The sequence below is a fragment of the Sciurus vulgaris genome (genome assembly GCF_902686455.1).
Source record: "Sciurus vulgaris genome assembly, chromosome: 1".
NCBI classification, from domain to species: Eukaryota; Metazoa; Chordata; class Mammalia; order Rodentia; family Sciuridae; genus Sciurus; species Sciurus vulgaris.
This window is the reverse complement of record NC_136461.1, coordinates 71,929,600-71,952,591: the sequence shown is the minus strand read 5'-3', so window position 1 is coordinate 71,952,591 and position 22,992 is coordinate 71,929,600. Positions and strand designations below refer to the sequence as shown.

The 22,992-nt window shown below is 37.6% G+C and overlaps 2 protein-coding genes across 4 annotated transcripts in view; one reads left to right on the top strand and one right to left on the bottom strand.

Moving 5' to 3' along the window:
- Nucleotides 1–2,810: 2,810 nt before the first annotated feature.
- DNASE2B (deoxyribonuclease 2 beta) lies at nt 2,811–16,291 on the bottom strand. The gene is given in 8 exon segments (XM_079103534.1): nt 2,811–3,270; nt 5,201–5,398; nt 6,639–6,800; nt 9,963–10,044; nt 13,455–13,632; nt 15,537–15,659; nt 15,661–15,901; nt 16,147–16,291. Coding segments are annotated over 7 exon segments (1,173 nt in total). The 5' UTR covers nt 15,750–15,901; nt 16,147–16,291; the 3' UTR covers nt 2,811–2,929.
- Nucleotides 16,292–16,411: 120 nt separating this feature from the next.
- The window catches only part of LOC306661143 (uricase), a 30,552-nt gene continuing 23,971 nt past the window's right edge, over nt 16,412–22,992 (top strand). Inside the window, exons 1-2 of one of the 3 annotated variants that reach the window (XM_079139929.1) lie at nt 16,440–16,518; nt 18,793–18,913. Coding sequence is in view for 2 of the 3 variants with exons in the window: in XM_079139927.1 (XP_078996053.1) it covers nt 16,489–16,518 (30 nt within the window). In the remaining variant the exon portion in view is untranslated. Of the gene's footprint in view, nt 16,519–18,792; nt 18,914–22,602; nt 22,911–22,992 lie in introns of those variants that run through there. The other 2 variants (XM_079139927.1, XM_079139928.1) reach the window with 2 other exon arrangements.

Sequence of the window (22,992 nt, the reverse complement as noted above, 5' to 3'; positions counted from 1 at the left end):
ACTTGCAACAGATAGGAAGATCTGCTTATCATCAAACCATTAGTCCCATGAATTTTGGTGGGTATTGAGCTCTCAGGATAGATATTTTCCTCTATTGCCTTATATCCTTTTATTGTCTCTTGGAATAGAAATTAAAGGCACAGCCTCAAATAAATCCCTGCAATACGAGGAAAGTTACTGAAATTCTGTAAACTTTTGTTTCCTTGTCAGTACAACGGGGATAATAACATTTCCTAATGCACAGACTTGTTATGAAGATCAAATAAGAAAATGTGGGTTGAATGTTTACTGTATAGTAAATGCTCAGTAAGTGCTAGCTCTAATTGTTGTGATTACTTTCGTTAGATGGTAATGGTCTTGAATTGGGACCTATAACTCAAACTTTATTTAGCAACTAGGTCTTATAAGATCATTATTATTCATATATGTAATAGTTCTATTTAGTGATGAGTCCTAAAAATACTGAGGTTGTTAGATTTGATTCTTCTTTGTTATAATTTTTTAAGTTGATAGGTTGCATGTGTACTGAGTTTTATCTCTTATCTTGATTGAAATATTTTTTGAAAAATATTTGAGAATCAACCTAATAAAAGAGGTGAAAGACCTCTACACTGAAAACTATAGAACACTAAAGAAAGAAATTGAAGAAGATCTTAGAAGATGGAAAGACCTTCCATGCTCCTGGATAGGCAGAATAATATTGTCAAAATGGCCATACTACTTAAAGGGTTATACAGATTTAATGAAATTCCTATTAAAATCCCAAGGACATTCTTCATAGAACTAGAAAAAGCAATCATGAAGTTCTATAAAAGACCTAGTATAGTCAAAGCAATCCTTAGCAAGAAAAGGGAAGCAGGAGGCAAAACAATATCAGACCTTAAACTATGCCACAGAGATAGTAACAAAAACAGCATGGTATTGGTATCAAAACAGACATGTAGACCAATGGTACAGAATAGAAGACACAGAGCAAATCCACACACATACAGTTACCTTATACTAGACAAAGGTGCCAAAAACATTCACTGGAGAAAAGATAGCCTATTCAACAAATGGTGCTGGGAAAAATGGAAAACCACATGTAACAAAATGAAATTAAACCTCTTTCTCTCACCCTACATGAAACTCAATTCAAAGTGAATCGAAGACTTAGGTACTAGAACAGAGACCCTGTGCCTAATAGAAGAAAAAGTAGGCCCAAATCTTCACCAAGTTGGTCTAAGAGCTGACTTCCTTAATAAGATCCCTAAAGTGCAAGAAATAAAATAAAGAATCAATAAATGGGATGGATTCAAACTAAAAAGCTTCTTCTCAGCAAAAGAAACAATCAATAATGTGAAGAGAGAGCCTACAGATTGGGAGAAAATCTTTACCACATGCACCTCAGATAAAGCATTAATCTCTAGGATATATAAAGAATTCAAAAGACTTAACACCAAAAAACAAATAACCCAATCAATAAATAGGCTAAAGAACTGACCACACACTTCACTGAAGAAGATACACAATCAACAAATATATGAAAAGGTGTTCAACATCTCTAGCAATTAGAAAAATGCAAATCGAAACTACTCTAAGATTTAATCTCATTCCAGTCAGAATGGCAACCATCAATAATACAGGCAACAATAAATGTGGGGAAAAAGGTACACTCATACATTGCTGGTGGGAATGCAAGTTGGTGCAACCACTATGGAAAGTAGTATGGAGGAGATTCCTCAGAAAACTTGGAAGGGAACCACCATTTGACCCAGCTATCCCACTCCTTGGTTTATACCCAAAGGACTTAAAATAAGCATACTACAGTGACACAGCCACATCAATGTTTATAGCAGCTTAATTCACAATAGCTGAACTATGGAATCAACCTAGGTGCCCTTCAATAGATGAATGGATAAAGAAAATGTGAGATATATGTATTTGGTGGATAATTACTCAGCTTTAAAGAAGAATGAAATTATGACATTGGCGGAATATTTTCTCTGATATGCAAATGCTAATTCACAATAAGGGGGAGTGGGCCCTAGGGAAGACTAGAGTTACTTTAGATTAGAGGAGTGAAGGGAGGGGAGGTGATACAGGAACAGGAAGGATGGTAGAATGAAATAAACATTATTACCTTATGTGCATACAGACTGCATGACCGATGTGATTCTACAACATGTATAATAAGAAAAATGAGAAATTCATGTATGACATATCAAAGTGCATAAATGCATTCTACTGTCATGTATAACTAATTAGAACAAATTTTAAAAATTTAAAATATTACTCATTTCTAAAACTTCTTTTTTGTCCTATTTTGATGAGTAGGTGGGATTTAATTTCAAATTCCACCAGTTTTTTTCAGCTGCTAACTATGTGCTAGTCTTGGTCTTAGGTGCTTGAATATACCTAGATATTATCTCTCTTGCTTAGATTTAAAAACTGGGGTTCACAGAATTCAAGTGAGTGGCCCAACTCCATATATTTAGTAAGTAGCACCTGCAAGTATATCAGGTAAGACCCAAACATAAACCAGTGAGAAAGAACTTTAGGAGGAATATAACCAAATAGTGTGGAGGTACAGGGAGAGAGCTGTTTTTCTTAAAAAAAAAAAAAAAAAAAAAAAAAAAAGACAGGTAAGAAGTCAGGGAAGTCTTTGTTAAAGAGATAAAATTTAATCTATAAGATGACCATCAATCATGAGAAATTAGTGTTCCCTAACACTTTTTCTTTCATTCCCTGTGTTTCCATTTTAGTTATGTATATAATTTTGTTTATGATACCCTAAATGAAAAGTATATAAATAACCACTGACTAGAACATAAAATGATAAACATTGGAAAGATGTGTTTTATTTGACAATATGTTGAACATATTTAGAGGCTTCTAATCTTTAAATAATGACTCTAATGCAAGATATGGCATGTATTCTTTCACTGATTTAGTTACAGTCTTCATAATACAAAACTAATCTTTGAAATGCTTGGTAAATATGCCGATTCTGGGTACAAATGAATCCTCCACTTCTGAAGGCTTGATATGGGCCCCGATTTAGGTCTCCAATACAAGTCCAGCGGGTTTTGGTGCCCTTTTGGGAAATACACCATTTAGCATGGTCCTGGTAAGAACCAAAATAAGATTGTCGAGATATCTTAATGGCTTTGATATTGTAGACATGGTAAGGAAGGGAGCAGTTTGAAGGAAGCTCTTGTCTCTTTCGCTGCCAGGTTTCTGTTAGCAAGTGTATCTTCAACTCTTGAGCCATCCAGGCTGTAAAGATGTCTGGGGTTCAGAAGGAAAGAAAGAAGTTGACATTTACACTTAGATAAATCCCCGAAAATATCCTCAGGAAGGGATATCATTATTCACCTCTGATAGGTGGGTGTCACAAGTACAATAGTAATAACATAATTGAGACAGTGGATGGGAAAACTTTTCTAAATCCTGAAGTGGTACTCAAATAAATGCTATCATCATTACTATGATGAGGTTGGTGTCTGCAAATGTCTTGTTTCACACAAACCACGAAGCAATATGTGTTCTTGTCTTGAAAGATGTTTGGAAAGAATAAGACCGGAGAACTAATCAGAGGCCACTTCTAGGGATCCTTATAAGCCATGATCATATGTTTGAATTTTCCTGAACTAAAAGGGGAATTTTTTTAAAAGAAATGTTAATGGAGAATTAATAAAAACTGATTTATGATGATAGATATCAATTGAGAGGCAGTATGCAGGATGACTTGGGAAAGGTAGGTTAGAAAGGGGATAGGAAAAATGTAAGATTGTTACAATAACTATAACAGTAAACAGAGGTGTGGACTAGGGTGGTGGCAGGGAGTTTGGAGAGGAGAAGGTAATTGTGAAAGTTATTAAGGACCTGAAACTGAATGGATTTGGGGGCCTGATAGAGTAAGAAAAAGAAGGGATCAAGAATGCCTAGATGACTGTAGCATGCCAGAAAAAGAGTGGGTCTGGGGGGTTGATGATGAGTTTGGCATCTTAATTTGGTGTGGTTGTACCACCTCCTGGTAGAAATGTCCCACTGACCTTTGACTATATCACTTGGTACAGAGGTCTGGGAGGAAATCTAGACTTGGCAGTTACATGAGGATTTGCTGGGAAGGCCTAGCATAGAATGTAGACTGAGATAAGAAAGGACAGAGGACCACATGGCAATTTCATCACCTGTGGAGTAGTTAGAGGAAGAAGATGTGGTTGAAGACACATAAAAGGAGTGGAAGGAAGACCAAGAGAGGTATATTCCCAATACTGGTGGAGTGTTTCAGAAAGGAAGCATTTCAATGGTGCCAAATTTGCAGAGACTATTTTTTTCCTGTTAATTTTTGCATCTCTAGTGCCCAACATAGGACTTGGCAAATAGGCATTCAGTATATTGTATGCAATCTATAAAAGAAGGAAGAAGGCAAATAATCAAGGGAGTCAGTGAGGTCACCTAAGGCAGTCACTGGTGGCGGGGTTGCGGGGGGGTCATTGGTATCTACAGGCAGAAGCAAGACTGCAGTGAGAGAGCTTTGAGTGAGAGCCCTCATGAGGATTTTAAAAGAAATTTGGGAGAAAAAGAAAAAAACAGAGATGTGGGGAATTTTGAATTGAGAGAGAGTTTCTGGCATGTTTATATGCTATGAAAAAGAACTTGTGGAGTGGAAGACTTACGCAGAAGAGGCAAAACAGAGCAAGTGGACAAATCAAGGTATTTTGAGACTAGAATGGATTCCTGAGAACAGGGAGTATATTGCTTCTGATGGAATAGGAGAAAACCTGCTAAAAAGGAAGGAAGGAAGGGGCTGGGGCTTGATACTGAAGTGGTTTCTGCCTAGTGAACTTTGTTGTCTTGGTGGGTCAGGCGGCCCAGTAGGGTAAAGAACTTGAGAATAAGGAAGACTCAAAGTAGCTGCTTCGGAGATGGAAGAAGAAGGGAGAGCCATGCCATTCAGTGGCAGACTGAATATTCACTGGCCCCTGGCTGTATGGTTGTTAGATACTTCTGTGGTTTGTATCAGCAATTCTGCTATTGAAGTGGAAGAAGAATATGTTTAAGTTGATCCCTAACTTTCTTTTCCCTTTCCTTCTACTTTCTTCCCTCTTCTCCTTCTTTTCCCCTGAATAATTGAAATGTTTTCTCTAGGTAATTCATAGTGAATCTACCAGCAGAGTTACACAGCACATCATTTGATGATGGTCTTCCCTACCATCAAGAAAAGAATCCGATTTTGCAAAATGGAGGAAGTTTTGTCCCTGGGCTGACTGAAGTGTGGCGAGGTGCCGGTCAGGAGTCATTAATGAGCTTGACCTGGCACACAGCTGGGGCATGTGGACAAGGTCCTGGTGAAAGGTGGCCGGGATGGAACAGCTGTAGACATTTGGGTTGCAGACCAAGAGCTGAGAATCTGAATCAAGAAACATCAAAGAAAAGTTGAGAATTTAGATACAAATGGAAATGCCTATGGAGATTGTAGATCTTGTTGTAGATAAACAAACAAACAAACAAACAAAAATCATACACAGGCATTCCCCTTTTTTAAGCAAAGGCCTTCAAATGGCTTTTGCTTACAGTCCCTGACACCTATTGAGCACTTCATACTTTCCAGACATAGTGCCATGAGTTTTACATCATTTTATTCTTGTGATCCTCAGAGCAACCTATTAGTAGGCAAATTGTGTTGTTATCATTATCTTCATCTTGCCTAAGAATTAATTGAGCCTTTATGTCACATGTCTGTATTTATAAAAATTGTAACTGAGGAAATTAATATTCACACTCAGATCACCTGGCCTTGAAGACCATATGTTTTTTTCTCCAATACATATACAAAAGTAGAGAAGACCTTGTTTCCAGAATAACCAATTCATCAGTATGCATACCTTGTATCTACAATGTTTAACTCTCTAATTACCACGTGAAGCCAACTAGCTAGACTAGAACATGATTTAGGCTCAGTGATCCTTGTTATAAGACAGAAATTTGATGAGAAACATCTTCTAACCTCTGTCTGAAGGCAACATGCTCTTCACTGCTATTTAGTCGCTTTCTCAGTCAAAAGCGATTGGTAAAGCGGTGTTCCTACTTTTCCTCCTCCCACACCATAGTTTTCCAAACATAAGTATTTTTGGCTATTTGAGCTTGAGATCTTAGAAAAAGTTTATCTGGCTCAGATGTGTCATGTTGGCAGGGTACAGGCAACATTTGGTCTGCAAAGTTTTCTTTCTTTTTTTTAAAAAATAAGATTGAACCCATATTTAAAAATCAGGATCTCTCTTTCTCTTTCACACACATACACCACACACCCTAAGTTTCTGCTTCCTCAGGAAAAATATGTAATCAGTGGGCCTGTATTCCCAAAGAGTCACAATATGATGGTGCTGAAGCTTCCAGGGGGAAGTCAACACCCCTGCTTGTCACTGTCTCTGTGCCCATGCAACATCTGGCCCCTGAATTTATTTGAAACTACTGCTCCCGATGTCATTGGTAGACCAGGAACTGAGGACCAGTAAGCCTTAACATGGCAGACAGTGGTAGAATCCAGGTATCAGAGGGTCTATGCATAGATTAACAAATGAAATGACATTAATACATTTCTCAGTTCCTTCTCCAACATTGTTATGTCCTTTAACACATTCTGGCGTTACCTATTGCTTCATACTGGTTGTACTTAAAGGTTATACAGATGCCACTTTGTCCATTTCGTCTCCCAGTGGATGGGTAATTGTAGCCTTCTTCAGGAATTGGAGGAAACCGGGGAATGGAATGAATCAGCCAGAACCCCTGGATTCTGTTCCACAGCAGTAAACCTACCCAAGATATGTTTAATACAGATAAATTAGAAAAAAAAAAAAAAAGAGTTCCTTTAAAAATAGTGTTCAGAGCTGCAATATTTAAACCTGTTTATGCTTTAGCTTAATGTTTTACTAGGCTAATAATCACAAGGATCATATTCATTTTTCAAAAATTTCAGGAGCAATTCAGACACACATCACAATGCCTCATTACTGATGATAAGCCACCACAAAAGGGAAGTTAGGGCAGCCACCCTGTGAAGAGTTAAGAGGAATTTCATGTTGAACTACAAGGAAAATTTGTTTTGGCAGAATGCAAATTTGCTAAATTGGAATTTGACCTTGTTAAACTATACAAGTCACCTGGCAAGATTCAGACAGACTCTTCACTGCTAAACAGCTAACCTATTTTCAAAAGACTGTTAACAGAGTTAGAGAAAATATCAAATGAAGAAATGCACTTGCAGTGCTTTGTTTTAAGAAACTAATGCTCATTTATTGGAGAAGAGTCACTCAGTTCTACAGATTCGATAAAAAAAGAGATAAAGAAGTAAAAAAAGAAGGCCATGCTAAAGTATCTCTAGAGCCTTAATAGCATAAGTTCATTCGTGGTTTACTTACTAGAGTGGAAACCAAATGCCTGCTAATTATTTCTTTTTCAAAGGAGTACACTTAAAAAAGCCTGCTTTCAGCTGGGAACAGAGGTACATGCCTATAATTCCAGATACTCTGGAGGCTGAGACAGGAGGATTGAGAGTTTGAGACCAGCCTCAGAAACCTAGTGAGGAAACCCTGACTCAGAATAAAAAATAAAAAAGGGGATGTGGCTCAGTGGTAAGAAAATAAAGCATACACCATTGCTCTTTGGGAGGAAATAAAATCAATACTTAAGTGGAACATGTTAAGGGTTCTGTTGCCTAACAGAGCTGGATGGCCTCCAAGTACTCCCCCTTTATCCAGATAAATGTGCTGTTTGCTGGAATCTCAACCTCCCAGTATGAATGCCACAAATGTTAGGGTTTCTGATGGCAAAGAGAGCCCCTTACCCCACAACTTGACATCAAACCTTGTTTTCTTTTTCTCCAAACCCTTGCAGCAACTAATAGGGTAGAGTAGAAATGGCAGTCAGAAGTTGCTGGAAGAGAGGTTGGAGAATGTGGCATGTTATAAAAATTGTTAGGGTCCATGTAAATAGGGATATCAGGAGGAGAGCAACTTGACAAAATCAAGAGTTTTCATTGATCATGAACTTTGAAAACCACTACAAATTATATTCTTAATCAGAGGTTGCAAATTAGGAGTCCATGGGCTGGACACAGACTGAAGATATATTTTATTAGGCTTGCAGTGTATTTTTAAAACTTTGATGTCATTGCCAACATTTAAAAACTGGAGGTAATTTCAAATAATACTGATTTCCAACATTTCCTGAAAAACTGCAAGATGAGAAATAACTGTACTCTTTAGTCTATGTATGTACCTGCAGGGTCAGCCCACCTCACTTGCTAATCTTACTTGCCTGCTCCCTGAAGATATTTGAGTTTGGAACCTTCTAAAGAATATTTATTGTCATTAGATAGTTATTCATGATATATTAAGTTTAAAAATAGTCATTATGATAGTTTTATAAAAATGATTTAATATAAGTATTTTAGAAAGAATTAAGTCTGCTTATCTATGGTTATCAGGATTACAGATTCTTTTGTTTACCTGCATTTTGATTTTTCTGTAAATATACATAAAGGCATAGCTCATCAATAGAAGAATAACAAAAGTCACTATAACAAAAATCACTACAAATAATAGTCAAATTATGGGACCAACCTAGGTGCTCATTAATAGATAAAATGGGTAAAGAAAATGTGGCATGTATATACAATGGAGTTTTACACAGCTATAAAGAAGATCAAAATCATGTTATCTGCAGGAAAATAGATGGAACTGAAGAATATCATAGTAAGTGAAATAAGATAGACTCAGAAAGTTAAGGGGCGTGTGTATTCTCTCATAATTAGAAGCCAGAGAAAAAAGGGGGAAAGAAAAAAGGATCTCATAAAAATAGGAGGGAGACCAATAGGGTTGAGGAGGGGGATGGGGTGGGGAGGAGGGGAGAGATAGGGAAGGTACTAAGAGATGAAATTGACTAGGTTATGCTACATCTGTGTATGATTATATCACAATGAATCCCATTATTATGCATAATTATTATGCACCAATATGAAATTTTAAAAGGACTGTTTTGAAAAACCCAACTATTAAAGTTTAAACAATGTAATTAAATCCACTGACTGCATCATAAAGACAAACTTTTTTGTTTGTTTTATTGATACTGGGGACTTAACCCAGGGGCACTTTACCACTGAACTACATCCTTAGTCCTTATATTTCTTATTTTGAGGCAGGTCTCACTCAGTTGCTGAGGCTGGCCTGGAACTTGTGATTCTCTTGCCTCAGTGTTCCAACCTTCTGAGTCACTAGATAATAGGCATGCGCCACCACACCCAACTGTAACACAAACTTTTAGGGAAAGAACAGAGTAGATGTGAAGTTTCATTTGTTCATTTGTTTGTAAAAAAAAAAAAAAAAAAAAAAAAAAGATAGCAAAATAACTTTCAAATTACTATATATGGTAACAATATGTAACAAAATATATTAAACATTACTATGGTATAAAAAATTAAAAATACTTTTTCCAAAATGTTTATTCCTAATGGAACTGTACATTATAAAAGGTGAATTTTACTTGACATTTATTATAACCTAACTATAGAGTGTGTGTGTATGTGTGTGTGTACATATTATACACACACATAATATAGACTTCTTGGGGTATGTATGTATAAATATAGAGATTTTTGTGTGTGTGTATATCTATACATGTATAGATACACACTAACTGGTATTCCCAGTAATCAGAACTTGGATTTTTGCTTATAAACATGTATATAAAAATGTTAAGAAATAAAATGGAATTCCCCAAAAGGGGTATTGCCAAGTCAGACTATATAATTATATTATAACCTGTTGTGGAAATCATACATTTCAATTAATCAAAATAGACAATTAAAAACAAAGGTTATCTCTTTAATATGGAATGTGAGAGCATTCAAGATGCAAGTTTTAAGAAAATGTTGATTTCTAATAGGAAAGAGAAATCAAGAGCTGTTGTCACAATACCTTTGGTGTGTCCATATTTTCTGCTGTAATTCGCAGATGTAGGAGCTCCATCATTGTATATTAGATAGGCTGTGCTGTTACTCTGCAGGAATACATTAGGGTTATAACGGTGTAAATCTACTCACAAATGCTAACAGTATTTCTACCAGCTAGCCATCCTGCAATACAGTGCTTTTGTTAATACACGTGAGAAGGCATCCATTTTCTTAATAGACAGCTCCTCCATCAATATGAATTCTATGGTATGCAAGACAATGGGGGTGAAGGGGAAAGGAAGTCCATTTTGAACCATGCAAGATTTTGACTCACATGACAGAAGTGCTATGCATTAGAATCTGCATGTGAAGGTATATTCCTATTTCTCTTGGTTGTTTTGGAACTGGATTCTTGTTAAGCAACTGGTGTATGATAAAGGAGTGATGAACTATTTGTTCAGGAAATGAAGTAGGAACACTCAGCCAAGGATTATACCTGGGTGTTTTTCCATTGGTATTATAGGCACAGTGCAGAACAGGCTGTCAGGGTCTGATTTCCTCTGTCTACTTTGTGCTTCACTGCCTGGTCATAGCTTTGTATTTAATCAGGATTCCTCATTATCTGTTCCTCTTCTTCTCTGATATGGGAAGCTTTTTTCTTCAATCCATTTCTCAGTGTCACTTCACCTTTCTAACTTGATATTTTCCTGCTTCAAGAGAGTGGTGAAATTTAATGTGTGATATTGGATTTCCTCTGGTATGAAAAAATCTGAGACAATTCTTAAGTTAGCTGAATCTCTGAGTCAAAATAAAGCTACTATTTTGATAGTGTCTCTTTGTCACCTTTTAGAAACTTGCTTATTATTGTTCTGGGTGGTTCCATTCCATTTGTGTCATGATGCAGTGACTTTTATTGAAGCCAATAATGTTGATATTGGAAAAATTTCAGTGACATAATAAAAGCAGGAGAAGCCAATCCATCTCCTTTAAAATGCCTTCTTTTTTCTTTCAGAAAAAAAAGAAGTCAATACTAAATCTCTTGCAGTTACTTAATTATTTGATATAATCTAAAAACATTTTTTTAAAATGTGCAACATGGGTAGCATTCCTGGCTACTGTACTTGGCATATCCAGGAAAGTGAGATATTTTCTTACCCTCATTTTCCATAATCGACCATAGCTACAGAATGTCATTTATGCCATTCTGTTCTCTGGAGATCTCTGACAGTTGTTTTATGAACTGACACTGAATGTGGTAATGAGGTCATTTGTGTGCCTTTGAGGTGCAATGTGGAGGGACTCTGGGAAGACCTGGTATAAGACCATATTTTTACAATAGATGAAATTTATCATTCATCTATTATAAACTAAGGCTAAATGAGTTGTAGCCGTGGTGGGAAGAAAGGCTATTGGTAATAGGGGAAGATCATACACTTAAGAATAGGTAAGCACAGTGTGTTTCTTTGGACAGTTTTATTTCTTCAATACATACATAGAGTATTGTTTATGTTACTGGATGTTGAAGAACAGGGGATCAGTCTCTGACCCTAGGCTAAAGGGAACACTTTAGGCAAGAACAGGCAACTTCAATATAGTTTGATCAGTGTTATTATGGCACCTGGAGGGTTCTTATTTGCAAAAGCAACAGAAGGGAAATAATTCCAAATGTATGCACATTATTGGCCTTAGTCACCCTTGACATTTGAGATTTAAAATTATTTGGTTTGATCTTACATTCCACTCTCTGTTAGAGTTCAATTCCAGGTCAGGGGACAGGAAAAGTTATGTTCTTGGAGTCACTTCTGGCACATTGTTTCAGCTTCCAAAGAACATTCAATCTTACCTAGCTATCACCCACTGCTGTTGCTCTGTGCCAATCAGACATGGAAACCCGCCCCTTTCCTGTCATTTTCTTTTCAGAACCAATCATTCAAGGCATTGTGTATGAATAGATTTTACTGAAGGTAAGAAACATTGAATGGTTTTATATCACCACAATGTCCTATGCAATCTCTGTTTCTTATAATGTTTAATTCCCTTCTTCTTCTTCTTCTTCTCCTCCTCCTCCTCCTCCTCCTCCCTCCCTCCCTCCCTCCCTCTCTCTCTCTCTCTCTCTCTCTCTCTCTCTCTCTCTCTCTCTCTCTCTCTGTCTCTCTCTCTCTCTCTCTCTGCAAAACAGTAACAGTTTAGCTCTTTTTCCCTCCTAGGCTCTGTGCTTGCCTTTGTACCTCATAAGATCATTATTGGACTCTGCCAAACTATGTACCAAGTACTCCAACTAAGATGAATGACAGAGGCTTGACAATGTTACTTTTTCCTCTTTCCAGCCCCAGCAGTTCCTGTGATGGGGAAAGGAACAATGTAGGCATTTATTTTTTCACTAATGGCTTAAGCTCCTGGTCCCATCCTCAACCTCGGGAAGCAAAAGCAGTTGCAGGCAGTTTACATTTTGCATAATAGTCTATTTGATCAAAACGGATTTGTTGTTGAGATTAAATAATTTTAAAAAACACCTAGAACTGTGCTTGGCACATTACATGTACTCAAACAGCCTATGAAGTAGTATTAACTTTGAGATTTCTCTCCAAAGACTGTTCTTAATGGCAGGTGAATAAAATGAGTATCACTTCGAACAGTGACAGCTCCCTGCTCTTTCTGAGTAAATATTCAGACACACATATGTAGCAGTGCTAGAGGCTAAAGCAGTCTTGTAGTGAGCATTAAATTACTTGCCATATGTAGAAGCCCAGCACAGAGTCTGGCATATTATAGTTATTGTTAGGAAATGCATACATGAGTGTAATTGGATGTTAATTATTGCTTGATTTTACTTGTCACCCTTGTTGGAAAGCAATTGCTGTACAACAGATGGAGCCTGGAATACTGGGAGGCTGCCCACACTGAACCAGCAGGCCTGCTTACCTATGTCTTTGACTGGCTAGCTCATTGCCTGATGAAGTCTGAATACCAGGTTTAGTCTCCATTTAGGCAAGTTCTAGGACCTTGAAACTACAGTCTTAGCTGTCAACCTGCCATCTTGAAAATAATTAATCAAAAGACCCAGTGGAACCCTTTAGTTGGATTGTGGTTGCTTATCAGCTCCATGGCAGAAGGAACCCATAACTCATGGCATGTTGATCACTGATCTATGTTACCTTGTAGTAGAGGGGGCTCTTCTTCCTGCTTCTATTAGATGGATAAGATAACAAGCACTGAGGGAACTGGCAGAGGTTTTGGCAGCCAGAGACTTTAATAAGCAATTAGTTTGATACCATTGGACATGGTGCCAAGTGAAGCAACAATTTGGCATTACTGTAGCATATGATGACATTTCCTAGGTCTTGGTCAGGTTGATTCATTTAGTTATCCTGGGATTGTTATGGGCTCATTTATTTTTAGTTACTGGGATTGGGGGTTAAATGTGTAAGTAGGAAAAATCTCCCACAGCTGCTTTTGCAAGCTTTGAATTCTGTTTTGTGCATTTTCTGTGATTCAAATAAATGATTAACTAACATACCTTGGAGGCATATGCTTCATATAGCGGTTGTAATGTCCTTCCCAAAGCACTCTCAGTGGTATTCATTAACTGCTCACTCCTCCTCCAGCTTCTGATTGTGGAGTCTAAGTATAGGTACTCTAGCCCAGTATCTCCACTTTCCTTGTCTTGCCTTTTAGGTAACTTATAAAAGATAAACCTAATGAAGGAAATATTTATGAATTACTATAACTTATTGACGAATTTCCTGGTTGCAATCTGTATTAAATATTTAAATATATCTCTTGCTTATGTTTCACAGAAAGCCTCTAGGAAAGGGATTTGCTCAAGCTCTCCACCTTTTTATTTGCTCCTCCTCAGGAAAGGAAATGTGAATGTGATCAGATATGTCCTAAGACAATGGCTGGCCTTGTGGATGGGGTCCTTGAAATGGAAGTCTCTGCACATTGAGAGAGGCTGTCTCTGCTATTTGCACAGACCTTATGGCTGCAGTGGGGAGATGACCAAGGACCAGACCTGGACTGGAGAAGTCTTGGGTTTGCTTCTGCTACAAGTGCTTGGCATTCTCATCTGCAGCTGGCTGGGTATGAGATTTGGAAGCTTTGAGGAGAGCTGGAGGTTCCTTTGAGCCTCTGGACCAAGTCTCATTTTTCGACTGAGTTTATCCAAATGCTCTGCATGGCAATTTGGGCCAAATACTAACTAATTATGTAAGCCCTTTCTTTCCTCTTCTATTGTTTCCAGTCGTATCTCTCCTTTGGGTGTCTCACAGGGAGGACAGGTGGCAGGGCCCACATAGCACTCAAGCAGTATTAGATCATCTAGCCCAGAGTTTCTCAATGTGCTCTATTTATGTTTTCAGCCAGCCTATTCTTCGTCATAGGGGCTGTCCTGTGTACTGTAGGACCCCTGGCTTCCATGTGTTAGGTGTCAGTAGTCTCCCAGATTGTGACATCAAAATCCATATTACTTCCTGCCTCTGTATTACCTCATTGCTCCTCTATTGACCTGAAATGCTCTTGCACAGCCCTATTTTTTTCTAGCTACTCCATCATTGTTCTTAAAACTTAGCTCAAAAACTACTTCCTTGCCAGGCATGGTGGGGCACGCCTGTAATCCCAGTGGCTTGGGAGGCTAAGGCAAGAGGATTGCAAGTTCAAAGCAACTTAGTGAGACCCTGCCTCAAAACAAATAAATAAATAGGTCTGTAGATGTGACTCCATGGTTAAGTGCCCCTGAGTTCAAGTCCTGGTACCAAAACCAATCCAAAACAAACAAATCTACTTCCTCAAAGAAACCCTTTAGGTTCCCCAATACCCTACCTATGTCTTTATCATAAATCTGTGAATTCCTTAAAGGTAGGAGCTATGTTTTATTCATATCTCTATCTTCAAAACTCAGCACGGGATCTAGTGGGAGCTCAGTAACAGAGTTTATCTATGTTCTCTAGCCTGAAGTTTACACAACGTTTGATGTCATCCATAATGGCAAACCTAAACACCCTAAGTAAAGAACGAAGAAGTGATCAAAGCTTTAGGAGAATCCAACTATAATGCAACACGGTGTTGCATCTCTTTTGACACTGTACAAGAGGTCAGTGACCTCCCATCGACTCCAACAGCTGCCCAACAAACCAAGGTCAACCAAACAGGGCTGTGTAGGACCGAATCCTCCCTGTCCTCCTAAGGAGAAACACATACTCCAGTTTCAGAAAAAGAGTCATTGGCTTTCTCTCCTTTGTCAATTTTCTTTGTCAAAAGGATGTCAAAAAGGTTCTGTTAGGAAAAGCCACATGTAATTAAAGAAATTGCCAGTTGACAGAAGTTGTCATCTCAATCCTATCTCTTCAGTGACCAACACTCCCTGCTGAGAGGACTGAATCAGTCCTGAGAGAGGCTGCTCAGCTCTCATTCCAGGACATTCCTGCTTAGAAGCCTACCCCTGTGTGGGAATTTAGCCCATTTGCACATTTTAAGTGCTTTTCTTTTTAAAGGAAGGAAACGAGGCGGAAGTTCTCCTTAGGAACATCACAGCCAGTCAGTCTGCCTCCTATACTTTGGCTTTCTATTTGAATACATCTATCCTTTTATTTCCTTTACCTACCAATCCACAGCGTCACCTTCTTCATTTCGGCATGATATTGTTGCTGCCTTCAGGACTGCAAAGAGGCCAAGGGAGAGCAAAGCAAGGGTTGTTCTTAGAAGTCTTGCTGTCATTTTCTCTCTTGCGTTTATTCCAGGCCACAGCAGGAAACTTTCCCCATAGATGGTGGAATCCGAGTTTCAACTCACTCTCAGGCTGCGCTGGCTCTGACATTTGATTCCATTTACCTCTGCTCTTCGCTGCTCAGGCATTTTCAGAATGGGATAAATCCCATGTAATCGTGTGATTCTGTCACAACATCCCAGCGTGACTCTGGATGCCTTTGTGCTGAATTGTTGATGAGTTTGCAAAGTCATCAAAAAGTTCTGGAGAGGAAAAAGGGATCTATATCTATATCTATATATATCTATAAATACACACATACACATATATATGTATATATACATACACACATATATTTAAAGTGAACATTGTGTATATGAAGTTCAGTGGGCAGAGAACTCCATGTTGATAATAAGCAGATGTTGAATTAAAATTTTCATGTTTTTCCCCTCTGATATGAGAGCAAATGCATGTGATTCATACATTAAACAGAAATGAAAATCCTTGCCTTAATAATTAGGATCTGTTGCTTACAAAAATTTCTATTTTAAGAAAAGAATTGCTAGACAGCACTTTAAAAGGTTGCTTTAAACTAAGAGCATATTTAGTTGCTGAATTTTACCAAGTGCTGACTGTATCTTGTATCTTCTCCACCTCCCCGGTTTTGGCCACTCAATGTGGTGCTTTGCTTTTAAAGAGGCTTTGCTGTCTAACTGACTACTATGCAATCAGGCAAACATATTGATCGCCTACTCTTCAGATTAAATAAAAAATCTTACAAACACTGGTTTTGTCCAAACTATTCTTTCTCATTCTTGACACTGAATCTGAACCTGAAGGCCAAGGGAAAATGACCCATTACCATAACGACTCTAAAAAGGTGAGACTCATCTATTTTGGGAAGAGGAAAGGAATAAATAGACATCTGAAAAGAGTTTCTTTAAAAGCATGGTGCTCTTTAATCAATTATTAAAGATGCCATCACAGTAAATAGCAGTTAATGTCAGTCCTGGAAGTCACGGTGGCTCTAATCTGTCTCTCTGATTATGGATCCAGATCAGAGTCATTTAAAGGATCCAGATGGAGCTATACCCTTGCAAATCAGGCCACTTCTATGACCCAACTGGCACTGTTTGGGGTTTGCAGAGTTCTTAGGAAAGGGAGGGTTCATGGATCTACTTCTCCTAAGACAGAATTTTATGAGGAACACTCTGGGCTACTGACCCACATTATGTGCAGTATCTGCAAAAAGGGCAGACTTCTGAACCTGATCTCAAATCCATTGTCAGAATCCTTCCAGTTGGGCTGAGAAATAGATACTTTTAATGAGCTTTTTATTGATGCTGGTGCACCCCCAGATTTTATACTCACTGTCTTGAGGTTCAGCTATATCACTTCTGGTAGACTAACAGCTTTCTGCAGGGAGAAGACAAAACTGGCTAAACTAAGCAACATTTTTCTTACTATTTTTTTATGGACACCATCTCATTTTATACAGGTTTCTACTGTGTTCAGAAAAAAAGGATTTCAATAACCTGAAACAACAACATTAACAAAATTGTGGCATAAGGATAAATTTTCTGTTAAAATGGAGTAAAATTGATTTTGTTTGTTTATGTTATCTTGCAAAAATTACAATGTTGAGCACCCCAGGTATAGGGTGTTCATTAATATATTCAGAGAATATAAGAAATTTATTTTCAGTTATGTAGGCTAAAGACTATGTTGAAGTAGTTGAATAAGATATAAACAATTCCTGCTTTCTTTCCCTCATTACATGCTTGGCACAGTGCCTGGTAATAGCAAATGATCCTTAAATGTTAGCTAAGATCATTATTACCTTCCTGTAAGGTAGACTGTGGAACATTTGTATTAGGATGCTATTTGCTAAATCCAATTTTATTTAAAGGTCTGGAAATACACTGTTAGTTTGGTTTCTTTCAGCTGTCACTTTCAATAAACTCTCTCTCCTCCTTTTTCTGACCCAGACATGCTGGTTGTCAATCAACAACTTCCCTTTTACAATTGTGATTATGGAATACCATACCAGACACTGAAGGTCTCCGGGGATTTCAACATGACCCTAAAGCCTAGATTCCAGTGTGCCCCCATTTTTACTAAAAATAGCAAAGTTATAGTATGGAGAGAAACCCATGAATTTGATAAATTAAGAAAATGCAAACAGGGAAGGATATTTTTCACAATATTATCTGCTTTTGGAGTCCAAGTAGTATAAAAGTAAGAAAAGACCATGACTCCTTCACAACTCAGTCATTTCTAAAATAATAGAAAATGCCTTAGCTGGAACTTGGCCTTGTATGGCCAAAAAGAAAGAATTCTTCACTATGTAACAGGTTTCTGATTTCATGGGTGAAGGTTTGCATTCACTCATCCAGTAATTCTGGAAAATTCCAGTCTCCATCTCATCAAATAGTGTGTATTCCACATTTGCTTCATCACATCTTTCTAGTACATTCCATGTCTCTTCCGTCTACTTTAGCTCCTTGTATGTCTGTATTAGTCCTTGATTCTTTATTGGGAGTCATCTTCCAGTTCTCTAATTCTCTGTTCAGGAACATTAATCTATGGCTTAATTTATCTCTTCCAAATAACATTTTTTGAGTTGTGTTTAATTCTTAATACATTTCTAGAAGTTTTATTGGTTTTGTTTTTTCTAGTTTTGCTTAGTATTTTTTTTTAACTTGGTCCTTTTTTATGGTCTCTCATTTCTTGATCATATACTCAGACTTTTATTTCTATCAAAATATTGAATAAATTATTTTATATTTTGTATTTAATTCCAATAGTTGAAGTGTTTGCAGGTCAGACTTTGTTGTTATTTCTGCAACTCCCTCTCATGACATCTTGCTATTGTGTGTACTTTTGATTTTTGACTGTAAATTCATGTTCCTTGAAGCTTTATCTGTGAAGGTTTGTTTTGTTTTGTTTTGTTTTGTTTTGTTAGATTAAGATAAAGTTGGGTTTTTCTAGTCCCTGGTCTATGCTGGCTTCATCAAAGTACAATCATCCTGTGAGGACTGACTGCCAGGAGTCAGACCACTGAATTTATTTGTTTATTTGTTTATTTTGGTTTTTGAAGTATGATTTACATATCATAAAATTCATCTGTTTAAGTTCAGTTTTCTTTTTCTAGACTTTCACAAGACTATTGGGCTGAGTGGAATCTAGAATGTGACCTACTGAAGGAAAAAGTTGATGTACTTGTGTTAGGAGGAAGAGGGGACAACTTGAATTATTTTGATAAAAAGAGATAAGTAAGTACAGAAAAGGAATTGTTCATGAGAGATGTGATTTAAAGAACATGACTAAGAAGAGGGAAAGAGGACTGGAAAACTGTATTTGGTCAATACCTAGCCTCCTTCATGTTGGTCTAAGAATGCCAGTTCTTCCTGGAAGCCATCCTTGATCTCCCCAATCTGACTTAGGTCTCCCTACAGTATATTCCCAGAGCTCACTGTATTATCTCAATTAGAGTTACTAACACAATATGTTACTAGTTAGTTGGTTATTTTTCTGAGTTTTCCTCTAGATAGTAGTGGTCAGAACACACTTGTGAGCCAGAGCCTATTTTTATAAATAAAATTTTATTGGAACACAGCCATGCCTACTCATTTATGTATTAAATATAGCTACCTTTACCTTATAATGGCAGAGTTGAGTAGCTGAAACAGAGGCCTTACAGTCTGAGAAGGCTAAAATATTTACTTGTTCTTCATCAGTTGGTCTAGTGCATAACCTCTATGAGGGCAGCTTGATGTCTACCTTGCCTGCTCTTGCATCTCCAGACCTACAACAATGCCTCCTGAATGAGGGATTGGATGAGAAAGGTTTCAGAGACTTCTGTCTATAGTGACATGAAATTTAGAATGAATTAAATTGAATCAGAGAAATAAAAAATGCAGGTATATAGTAGGCAAAATCCATTATAAAGAATTTCATTCTGATGAAATTCTGGGAGGCAGCAGTAGCTCTAAGGACTAGGCAGCCCTGGCTTCAGTCCCTGGCTCCTATTCTGACTGCAGTAAGCTTCAGCTGCCTTTGCTAAAGTCAGGGACTCCTGATCTCTACCTTCAAAGAGAGCCCACAGGACTTAGGGACATGCTATCGCCTGGCATATAACTGGTGCCATTGAATGCTGGCTCCTTCTGACTCTGTTTATGTCTCTCCCATGACAAAGTTATTTCCTTGTCCTTGCAGATAGATTTAAAACAGTCCTTTCATAGTGTGGTTTTAAATGACCTCGAATAAATAAATTTCAGTGTTTTTTTGTTTTTTTGATTTTTTTGTCCAGATGAAAGCCATTGTTCATCTCAACCACGTGCCTGTTCTTAAAGGCTTGAAGCTGGACTTTCATCCTGCCCCAGAGGGCAGTCACCCTTCCATTTTTCCCCCGCTGAGAACACAAACATGATGACCATAAACACAGAATACACCTGAGTTTAGCCTCCCTTGTAATCACAAAACCATGACTAGAGTGCTAGCAAAAGGGACGGTTTGGACAGGGGCATGTCTCGTGTTGGTAAGTTTCTGTCTATTATAGTGGTTTCTCAGTCTCTGCAGCACTCTCTGCTATGCCAGTCTGCCTGTCCCTGTCTGACATTGGACAACTCATTTAACATCTCTGAGCTAGTTTATTTTAAAACAGGGATTCTTTTTACCAACTCACAGAATTGTTGTGAGGAATAGATTAAACAATGTAGGTTCCAGTGGGTGGGAAATTAAATGGTAAAAATGGTATATAAATGCAAGTATCTGGTAGTGTGATTAATTCCCTCCTTCTGCTGGGATCTGCGTGTTTTCTTTCTCTCTAACGAGTATGACTGTCAAGCAGATCAAAGTGGGTGTAGGGACTGTGATACAGTGGGAAAGAACATGTCACTTGCAGGCACAGTGGCTGGGCTCTCATCTGGCCTCTATTACCTAGTATCTATGTGACCTGGGAAGTTACCTAGCCCTAGTGTCTTCCTTTGTCAAACTTGGAATAGTAATACCTATTTCACAGGACTCTCATAAAGGATTAGAGGAAATATTATGTGCACATTTTCTGACACATATCAAACCCTCCATAAATGGTTGCTGCCATTATTTTTATTTTCAGTGCTATATATTCAGAAATAAACATTTTCAATATAGGTCGGTCAGTAAAATTGTCTTCTAAACACGTTTCTGGAAGTCTTTATCAATTCCTTGAGTTGGGGTTTTCTGCCCCTATTCTAGAAGTTCTGGGGGCCTTGCTCCAGAGTCCCTGCCCTAAACCTATTGGCACAGTGGAGAAGTTGGCAGGGGAATTAGCATCTCTCTTGGCATTTGGTGATGAGTCTCACTTCTTTAGTAATAGATAGAAGAATGAACACAACCAAGTACCTGTAACTGGGGTCTTTTTTAGATAATAGGTTATACTTTCTTTCTTTCTTTTTTTTTTTTATTTTATTGTAAACAAATGGGATACATGTTGCCTCTCTGTTTGTACACTTTCTTTCTATCATAATTATTATACTGTTCTTGAAACATCTGCTTGACAAAATCCCTTCAGAGTCACATTTTAAGCATAATGCATATTCCTCTCAATAGCAATAAACCATTCTACAGGTTAAAGCAACATGTCATTTTTTACTGGATATCAACATTTTCCCGTCTAACATTTCCAGGCAGCCAAAAAATTAAAATAAAAATACCAGCTGCCTCTAAGATTATTACTCACTGTTATTGTCCTTAACATTATTATGCAATGTTAAGATCCACCAAAGTGATATTAAGATTGCCATGAGTACTCCTTTTTTCTCATTAGTTTAGCATATTTCTCTTAAGTCTTTTTGTTCACAAATGCCCAAGAAAACAGTCTAGCAAAGAAGAAACTAAGGCAGAGAATTGGAAGAACCTCTCCAGCACATTCCAAAGATAGAGAAAGAGGCTATCTCCCTGCACAATTCTTCCTTCTATTCTAGAACATTGCAACTGAATTGTGATATTTATACATGTGTGATGAGTCCAAAATAACTAACATTTTTGTATCTCTCTATTATGGAGGGCAGAGATGATCCTTACAGAGACTCTTCTAAGATTTGAAAGAAGATTCTAGTTACTTTAAAATTTAAATTTATAAATGTTTCTCTTTATTTGGCCTAATATTTTTCCAGTAGTTCTCCTCTAATTAAAATCTACTTATATGAACACATGCTTGATGAGTAAACACACATACCAGACCAAAATTCATTTTTAAGTATTCTAAAGAGCTAAAATTAACAACCTTAATCGAAGTATTTTCCTTTGCCAGCAGAACAGAGGAATTCAATGGTTGGAACATGGCATACTGGAATCAAAAACATAAGACCACAGCTAAGAGAAGCCAATAAAATGAAAGAATTCTCTGCAAAAAATAAACGAGTTTGTATTAGAGGTTAAAATAGTTGGAAATTGTTCCATAATATTACTACTTCTGACAGTACTAAATTATGTAGAAAGGTTCATGGGTGGTTTCACAAGGTTTTTTATTCTCTTAGAATAATTTAAACTCACAAGTGACACAAGCAGATATTGTTTCTTTTCCCTGTAAGAGTTCTTATAGGGTAAATATAGACTAGTGTAGGTTGGTCTCCCTCCACCCCTCTACATCATCCTATAACTTGAAAATATGAACCTGAAGCTGAATTGATGGAGTGACTTAATACTGGAAACAAATGTTCTCCCTACTATAATAAAAATGACCTAAATTTTCTGAAATAATCTGCAAACTGAGGAAGTTTGTTCCTTGGTCAAAATAGTTTCTGACAGGGGACAGGGGCTGGGGAGATAGCTCAGTTGGTAGAGTGCTTGCCTTGCAAACAGAAGGCCCTGGGTTCGATCCCCAGCACCCAAAAAAAAAAAAAAAAAAAAATAGTTTCTGACAATTTACAAGGCACTGTCAAGTGCTGTGAGGAATATAGATGATTTGCTGTTGCCTTCAGATCATTGCATTGGAAATACTAGGACATGCACACAGATAAGATAATAGAGAAAGAAAGTGACCTCAATAGCTAGTGCCTTTTCACCATAGTGCGCTGCAAGGACAAAGAGACAGGCTTTGTAGAGGAGTCCAGTGTGAGATGAGCCACAAGGCCTGGAGAGCACATTCCAGGCAGTGGGTACTGATAGGTGGTAAAAATCTCAGAGAGACTTGAAGTCAAATCCCAGCTGAATGGCCAGAGAAATGGACTTCTTTCTGTGTTGGTCCTCAACTAGAGAATGAGAAAATTCATCTGGAATCTGGTACATGTAAGTATGAGTGTGCGAACATTAGTGATCAAAGGAAGCCTGGATAAATGCAAAGAGGATAGAAAGCATGGTGCTTGGGAGA